Source organism: Halyomorpha halys, unplaced genomic scaffold, assembly GCF_000696795.3.
Source record: "Halyomorpha halys isolate HHAL.00 unplaced genomic scaffold, Hhal_1.1 Scaffold58.1, whole genome shotgun sequence".
NCBI classification, from domain to species: Eukaryota; Metazoa; Arthropoda; class Insecta; order Hemiptera; family Pentatomidae; genus Halyomorpha; species Halyomorpha halys.
In genome coordinates this window covers 3223623-3233122 of record NW_027110919.1, presented here as the reverse complement: position 1 = coordinate 3233122, position 9500 = coordinate 3223623, and the positions used below count along the sequence as shown (strand labels likewise).

The window sequence follows — 9500 nt, the reverse complement described above, 5'->3', positions numbered from 1 at the left end:
TTTCTACCTAGCCTCTAGTCAGTCAATATCTTCAACTACATTTTCTTTTTTCGAGATTATACTGTATTATCTTCTTTCTGTCACCTGGACTAAACATTCATTGTACAATGGCATACACACTTTATATACAATTTATTAGGCTAATTTGGAATAATTCGGGAATCGGTGAAAAATCTTAACGAATTTGAAGTACATCAAATTTTCTGCCAAAGTAGCTATATAAAATTTGTTTCAAAAGCATGTGGTCTCTGGAGTATGAAGGGGAAATATTTTAGTCCAGTCATATTAGGTACCTAATCCGAACACTAAATAAATAAAACAGTAACCTTTTTGTTATTGTTTAGTAACACTAGTATAAAAACATTGAAAGTTACCGATAAAACCGGGTATGTTATTAGTTTTTGGCTGATATCTCGAATTGGTTTTCGTGAATAAGGTTATATACTGAATTAAAGTACATTAAATTTGTTTACGAAGATTAGTAACCATTTTCTGAAATTTGGAGCGGGAAAAAATAAAATAAAAAAATGTGCTGTTTATAAAAAGTTAGAAAAAATAATAACTTTTTCATAACAACCAACATACCTAATATCATATTGCCAAATGGAATAGTGCTTAAGAAGGAAGTAGCCAACAAAGGTATTATTGCCTCCATCCTCATCAGTAATAATCGAAAACAGCGTCTCATCTTATCGGCAAGCGATTAGCTATAATTTTCCCCAACTTGGGATTTGATATACTTAAATTTAGTACTGAACCCATTTTAAGAAACTCTAAAACGTTCGAGATATTAGTAAAACACTAGCGGATTTTACCACATACAACTAACTCTCAACTAATTTCTCAATATCTCAGAAACTATGCGGCTTTGGCGAAAAGAGTCATAAATCCATATTTTCTACAACTTCGCCAGATTGCAAAGGCTGAAATGGAGGATCACACCATTAATAAGATGGCAAGATCTGTTTATATTGCCACTAAGAGAAAGAAAAATATATATGATATATAAATTATAATATAATTACTCACTGATACACATGGCAGCGAGGAGCCGTACCGCCGGATCCGGAGGCACGCAGTCCGGAAAGACTGGCTTGAGGACGTAGACGCTGAAGGTGAGAGCGACGATGGCCTGAGAGCACGGGCGGACGATCATGCACTCAGTCCACAGCCTGATGAAGGCCAAGAACGGGCCGAACGTCTCCATGATGTATGCGTAATCGGCTCCTGTCTTAGAGATCATGCAGCCCAGTTCTGCGTAGCAATAGGCTCCAACCTGAGGATCATATGGCAGTTGAAGGATGAAGATGACCAACAAACTTACTACTTTAATTTTTGGTAAATAACCATTAACCTAATTTATATCATTGCAGCGGCTTAAATAGACTTAGTAATAAGTATAAAGGAAAATCACTTAAAGAGTTAATAGAGTACTGAGCAAACTGATGAAAGACAGACCGAGAATTGGCTGAGGGATCGTGTCACTTCCAATTTTTCAAATTCGAATTTTGAAAATGTTCATTGAACAAAGAGTTTTTTTTGGAGAAAAAAAACTGGTGATATTTTTTAATGTATCCATATAACTGTATCCTAGTCACTTTATAGGGATAAAACAAATAAATAATAAATCTATATCAGTACAACTCAGGTCAGGGGTGCAGTACATTGTAAAGTAGTTACTAGATCAACAGATGTGCAAGGAGGTGATTAGGTCAGAATCACGTCAAACAGCTACCTTTTTCCCCAACTGAGAGTACCCACTTTATGGAGGCTCCGGTGGGCTCCAGAACCCACAGGGTTACTCATTGTGGAATTTTTATTTATTAAAAATAAACAACATTAAAAGCACTTCAAAGGAAGATTTTTTTTAAATTCCTCATTTAAGCACCGTTAGACTATTTCGATGAGGATGAGGCCAACCTTGAATTAAATACCACATAATTGTACACTTATTTACCCAATTAATCAAAATTGTTGGAGCCGATTTTGAGGAAGCCCTAAAAAAGTGTAAAATTGATTCTTTAAAGTGGCACTCCCTGTTGATCGGTTTTAACAAAAAAGTTGCTATAACATTCAAAGCATATTTCCGCCTTAAATATGTAATTTCAGTTTCGTACGACTTTGAGCGAGGCTGTTCACACACAAACCATTTCGCAACACTTGGTTATTTGGAATCAAGCGTCATCAACCCCTGTATTTCCGTTGAAACTTCGAAATTTTGCATAATAGTTTATAATCGCTACCCATTACATATATTTCATATGTTCATAAATAAAAGTAAAAAAATAAATTACAACCAATTTACCTGTGGGTTACAACAAAATAAGATAACAGTCGAAAAACGACGAATAGCTAAGTAAGTCAGGCGGACAAATCAGCTGCCTAGTTTAGCAAACTAAAACAGAATACTAACGAGCTTAGATGCCAGACCATCTGCATCTTAATCTAACTTAATAGTTGGCAAAGGTGGTCAGGGCAAAAAATTAGTTTGTTTTTTTACATTTGAGTTTTCAGCATCAATGGATTCAGAATGGAATTCTGGACTCTTTAATGTATTTAGAATGAGAACAGATAAATTCAAAAAATAAAATCTAATATCTTTTTTCTTCGCTAGCGTTTTGGAAAAATCCATTGATTTCATTAGCTCAATTTTAAAAAAACAAAAACTTTCGTTTTCCCTTGACTATTCACATTGCTTTTCCAATTTCAATTTGACTTGTTAACCAAAGACAAAAACTGATAACCAGAAAATCGAGAATGTTTATGAATAATTGAAAAAAAAAAATGCTCTTGAGGGAGAAGAATAAAACGTAGAAACCTATCAAAAAATAATAAAAATTTGTGTTCACTTTGTTGCGCACTTTAGGTTGACAGGGAGAGGAATATTAGCCATCTGTATAAAACAAACACGGAAAAAAAATTAAATATTATATATATAACCAATAACGTTCCTAACCAATAGTTAATCATTGAATGCTTAGACACAAGAAGATTAAACAGAAAGAAGGGCAATAAAATAGCTATATGACTCATTGACTAAAAATGGAATAAAGAAAAAATGTAATAAAACACCAGAGTGGAATGCCTGACATATATTCGTCCCTGCTGACCCGGAATTTCTTTCATTATCTCCTCATGAATGGGCAGTGCTAGCTCATATATTGTTAATTAAACGAGGAGTTTAATTAACAATAGTCTTAAAATAATATCATTATAAATTATATTCTCTTTTATTATTACAGTTATCATTGTCTAATTACTAGTTTGCACTAATTTAATTATCAACCTCTTCCACATCTTAATAGATCGATCCACTTTCGAAGGATATTCTAGTTCTGTGGATATATTTGTCGTAAATATATAAAGTTACTAAACATATATCGAGTCATATTTATATTGAGGAGGCCTCATTAAATAAATCTTGATATTCCTATTCTAGAACTGTATAGGTATTCAGTAGAAGGTTTGAGCAAATAAATAAAAACAAGAGATGATATTACAACAAAACAGGGGCAACCTCCTAAAAAAAAAAAAAAAAAATTAAACATGTTCACTAACTTAATACACATTAATTAATACGTTATTCAATGTAAGGGAGAAAGTAGTCTAAGGAAGAAGATACAATAAAGAAGCGAGAGTTTGGTGAATGAATGACAGTAATGAAATCCATTGTTATAGTTATTGTTAAAGTAGAGAGTTATTTATAATATCTCTAATTATTGCCTATCTACTGCCAATCACTAAATTGGGGATTGGATTAACAACAAGATAAGTTATTGTCTATCGCTCCCTACCCAGAAATCATACCTATCCTGATATGTAGAAACTACACAAAAGTTAACCACTTCCTCGATTAAAATATCTTTTAATACTTTAACAAAGATACCAAGTGCCAAATATTGATTAGTAAAAAAAGCACAAAAAAAAAATTGTTCATTTAGTATACGTGCTATCACGAATTCTAATAAATTCCTTTGTTTAATTCATTTTCTTTTCATTCTGATTTCGTTTGTGTTTTCAACGGGTGAAATTTTAGGTCTGTTTGAATTATAAATATTTCCACGAAACTTATTTTATAACATAAAAATTAATACTTATTTACAATGTGTTCTACCACAAATGTTCACCCCTGAAAACATATACAATTTTGATTTGACTTTCGCTGGGTCATAACAATGGTATAAGATTTATCTTTTAGGGATATCGTTAATTCTCTAAGTTTCAGCCAGTAACAGACCAGCTAGCTATAGAATATGCAATGGAATAGGGAACTTTTGTTTATGGGTTCTGAGAGTATATTAAAATTGTGAGCAAAATTTATATAGGGAACTTTTTTTGATCCGATTCGTCCAAAAGTATCGATTTGGATGCAACCGGTGCGGAAAATCTTGCAATCTATTTCATAATTGAATTTCCTGTAAGAATCTGTCACTATAATTTGAGTTATCTCGCCGGCGAGGAAATTAAATTAGCTGCCGTAATGATGAGACCTCGCTTATGATGACGTATTCTTATGGGAAATTGAATTTTAAAACGATTTCGTTCTTAAGGTTTGATTAATTTACCAATTTACGCCATCAGGATACGTCGAATCAAAAAAGTGCTTAATATATATTCGTATTAAAATTTGAATTACTATCAGTATCATTAAAAAATCATCCCATCCTATTGAAGATTCCAGAGTTAAATGAGCTAGAGAATAGAATGAGCTAGAGAATAGAATGAGCTAGTATATATATTTAATCTATTGTTTTTAGGTTAAATATATATACCAATATATATTTCGATTTCCACACTGTCTCCTTCTTCTGTCGTTGCCTACATTTTAAGTAGTTTTTGAGTTTGTAATTATTATATGAATTTTATAATGTCCTGGGGCACACATTGGTTTTGAAATGTATTTAAATTAAACCTAAAAATGCGTCCATAATACTTAAATACGCGTCCTGGCACATCGTTTCTGAATTTTTATTGGCTGCTAGTTTGTTGTCAACGCACCGGAGGAAGCACTGGTGTAAGGGTCCTGAACAGTGGATTTATTTGTTGCTGTAGAGATTCGAAAAACTTTATGTGCCCTCGTTGGATGAACTCAGGCACAGTGAGTAGTTCGAATGTCTCGTGCAGTTGGCCTGTCTCCATCTTCTTTAGCGATATTGGCCGCACAATCTTCCGCAACACAACAGAGGTGTACTGAAAGTGTTGTAGATGGCACTTTGTCCCTTCTCTGTGAGGGTGAAAAGCGGAGAACCATATAGAACTGCTGTTCTCAATATACTTCTGTAATTTGGAGTTTGAGCCGTATGTTCTGATACGGACTTATTTGGTTTTCATGACCCAGCAGTGTCCTGTAGTGATCCAATTTAATGCCCACATATACTATGGAGTTTAAAGGCATTAGTACGAAATTCGCCACTTGGAGCGTGCCGGTTTCTGGTTTTCTCCCCTTTCTGTAGTGAGAACCTGTAAGTGTAATCTGTTTTTGCCGGGTTTACCTGGATGGTGAAGTGGTATAGTTTTTCAATACATCGAATGGTTTTTGATATATAGATTTCTCAATTTGAATTCACTAACTACTAATCTTTCAGTACATTTTTATGATATGTTGCTTTTTAAAAATCTATATTTCGAGACCTGTAGAACGTAAATAGCTCTATTAGGGCTCATATTTTAGCAAATTTACTATACTTTAGATGATCTTCTCTTAGGTTTTCTAATGTTGTTGGTATTTTTAAAGATATAGAGCTTCGAATGAAAATTTTTTTTTTAACGATTTGAAACAGCCGCCTGTTTTTATTCCCCCAACTCTTACTTGGCCGACTCATCAATTTTGACTAGTAATTATACATAGCTTTCATTAAATTAATAAAAAATTGGAGTGAAATAACTACCTTTTTTTCTTCCCGGCTCTTGTCAAAAGTTCTATAAGACAAATTTTTATAGCAACCGAAAAATAATAATTTTTTGTTTTTAAGTTTTGCCTTCTGTGATCTTTCGATTTTTTTTTTTTATCACGATAACTTCAATATCGGCCTAGCAATTAAAAAAAAACTTGGAGACGTATGTAGGGGGGTTATGAGTGAAACTTATATGATGCTCGCACCACATCAGATTTTTATTTTCACAGTTAATACTGCTAGCATAACATACATATCTAGTATAATATAGCATCATAAAATATATAAATATCTGATATTTCCTGATATATAAATGACCCCCCTGACGCGGAAGCAGCCTGCTTGAGAAATTACCATTCATGACTTCCAGGCGAATCATGAACAGTATTATTCAATTCACTGAGAGAATTGGATTTACCCCAGAGACTAATATATTCAAGAGACCATTCACAGTTCTACTGTCCTCTTTTGCATCTGAATTATTGATCATTCATCTCATTAGAAAAGCTGAAATTTTGTAGGTTCCTGTATCTCGTCAATTATTTTTAATACATGGCTAATAATAGGTAAATGTAATAAGTTATTATCAGAGAAGTTGTTTATGCATCATCAGCTTCTTGAAATATAAAATCTAATAAAGTCTAGATGAAAATAAAGGTTATGTTATTCCAAATTTATTAATTAAAACGGCTGAATACCAATTCCATTTCATAAATTGTGTATAAATTATAAATATGTTGTTGATTAGCAAATTTACGTTTTATACAAATACAGTGAAGAAGTTGATCAGTTGTGTTATCATGAAAATGGATTTTTAAGAACGTAAGGTAGCTTAGAGTCCTTCCTTTATGAGAAAAAAAATTAGCAGCTCAATTCAACTAGTGAGTCCACGAAAATGGCGATATGCATGTAATTTAACTTATAGATTCTATAACTTATAGAAGAGTAAATTTGTTAAAATATGAGCCCTGATAGAGTTATTTACGTTAAATGGTTTTCGAAATATAGCTTTTTAAAAAGCAACATTTCAAAAAATGGACGTACTGAAAGATCAGTAGTTAGTGAATTCATTTTGAAAAATTTATATCTCAAAAACCATTTGACGTACAGATGTTTATTAGCACTCAAATTGAGGCTAGTTTAATGAGCTATAAAGTAGTTTATGACGTTTATCTTCGTAGGAGTAATAGTTTACATGAAATTTGCTAACATAAATTGATTTATAGTTGTTCCGACAAATATTCATATGTGAATATCATAAAAACTACTATCCCTACGAAGATAAATGTCGTAAGACACTTTATAGTAAGTTAAATGTCCTTTATTTTGAGTGTTGGCAGACATATGTGCGTCTTATGGATCTAGAGACATATTTTTTCAAAAATCCAACATTTTATACGAACAACTAGAAATTAACATTCTGTGAGATTATTTTGTCAAATATCATATAAACTACTACTCCTACAAAGATAAACATAATAAACTATTTTGTAGTAAATTTAACTAGCTTTAATTTGAGCGCTGGCAGACATCTGTACGTCCAATGGTTTTTGAAATGAAGTTTTTCCTAAATCAAACTCATTGTCCGAACAACTATAAATCAATTTATTTTAGCGAATACCATGAAAACTACTATTCCTACGAAGGTAAAGGAATAAACGTCTTTATATTCCATTAAACTAGTTTTAATTTGAGTGCTAATAGACATCTGTACGTCACATAGTTCCGTTAGATATAGATTTCTCAAAATAAATTAACTAACTACTAATCTTTCAGTAGATTTTTAAGAAATTTGGATTTTTAAAAAGCTATATCTCGAGAACTATTGGACGTAAATAGCTCATTTAGGGCTAATATTTCTAATATCATAATAGATTTTCTAGTGTTGTTGGTTGTTTTTAAGATATAGAGCTCCGAAAGAAAAATTAATGTTTTTTAAGGTTTTGAAACAGCCACCATTTTTTATTTCCCCTACCTATACTTGGCAGACTCATCAATTTTGACTAGTAATTATACATAGTTTTCGTTGAAGTAATCAAAAATTGGGGTGAGATAACTGCCTTTTTTTCTTCCCGGCTCTTGTACTATAAAGACGAGTTTCAGATATATATTGAAAGAAACATTTTACTGTGGAAAATGAACAAAACAACTTTCTATGCATATTGGGAATGCAATTAAAAAAATTTAATTTTTTTTTTTGCAAATATGTTTTTTTCAATGTCCACAAATACATATAAACCAATTTTCATTATAATACCTCACCTGGGTCGAAAGTTGTACTGTATTATATCACGATTCCAGGGTGTACAGTTTAGCAAAAAACTTGAGTCGAGTTGCAGGTAAGTAATGTCCGAAACGGTACCGAGTGCTAAAGGTGCCATTGCTAGTCGCTAATTCAGGCGGGTTAGGGGAAAGGGCAAAATATTTAATGCTATTTTTTTTTTATTTTTTTTTATACTTGGAATTTTCAGATTCTATTACTGAAGCAGATGAGGTCAGAGGCTTTGAAAAAGATTATTCAAAGTTCCAAACAAAAAAAATCAAATTATTTCATAAGAAAATACTTTAAAATAAATTTCCGAACAATAATTTATTATTATAATAAATTTAATGTAAATACATTTATAATTTTTGTTTTTAAATTTATTTGCAATTTATGAAGTCATCTTTCCTTCCCGCTTCTGTGTTCTGAGTCATATGCTAATCCGAATCCTCTTAGTTATAATTTGTTCAGATTAGCGATTAATTGTACCTGTTAAGAGGGGACTCGAAATTCACACAAGGACTTAAAAACTATAGAACTATATCGAAAAGGACTTCGGTTTTTAGTGACTATAAATATTTGTAATAATCTAGAGGAAAAGTGATGGACTGGCCTAATTGGAATTTTAATCATAAATCATACCTGTTATTTAACTGTAATAGCTAATAATCACACTAGTGGAAAAATAAACAAATATGATACAGTAAAGATGGAAATTGATTTATTGAACATGTTACCTCCTTAAGTTTTCCTGGTTGGTCTCATTACTTTCTGAGAAGTAATAAACTTTTTAATGATGCAATGACAATACCCTATTATAACAAGAAAAGGTTAAGCCCTATAATTTGAGACCCATAATCCAAAGCAGCTTTCCTTTTAAGCCGCTTTGTCAACTACAAAAGCTTAGCATCCATTGCTCGATAGTAGAATAAAAAAGTATCTCATTGTCAACATTTCAGAGAAGATTTTCTGATTGAAATAAAGGCAAAAGTAGACTGAAAATTGCATGAAGGCTTTAAAACCCAAGGACTCCTATAACAATAACACGTTCTACAATATATATAATTGTATCTAGTTATTTATTCTTTAATTAATTAGACCCTAATACAAGCATATAAAGTTTTTTTTTACATGGGTGGAGGGTCGGAGTTATGTTCCTCTTTTTTAGCATTATAAATATGTAGGTAAGTAACACAAGGTTAAATGTATAAATCATCTTATTTTAATTTAAACTGCCATTTGTAAATTAATCACTCAAAGTGATATTCCAATGTTACTAATATGAGATTTGGATATGAAAGAGAGGAAAAAGAAATAAAAAAATTACTTAGGTACAGTAAAAA

General features: G+C 31.7%; 1 protein-coding gene across 1 annotated transcript in view; it reads right to left on the bottom strand.

Annotated features, from left to right (window-relative positions):
* Window positions 1–1006: 1006 nt before the first annotated feature.
* The window catches only part of LOC106692453 (putative L-type amino acid transporter 1-like protein MLAS), a 24512-nt gene continuing 16018 nt past the window's right edge, over window positions 1007–9500 (bottom strand). The window contains exon 4 of the mRNA XM_014438409.2: window positions 1007–1276. Within this exon, the coding sequence (XP_014293895.2) occupies window positions 1022–1276 (255 nt within the window). The 3' untranslated portion in view covers window positions 1007–1021. The remainder of the gene's footprint in view (window positions 1277–9500) is intronic.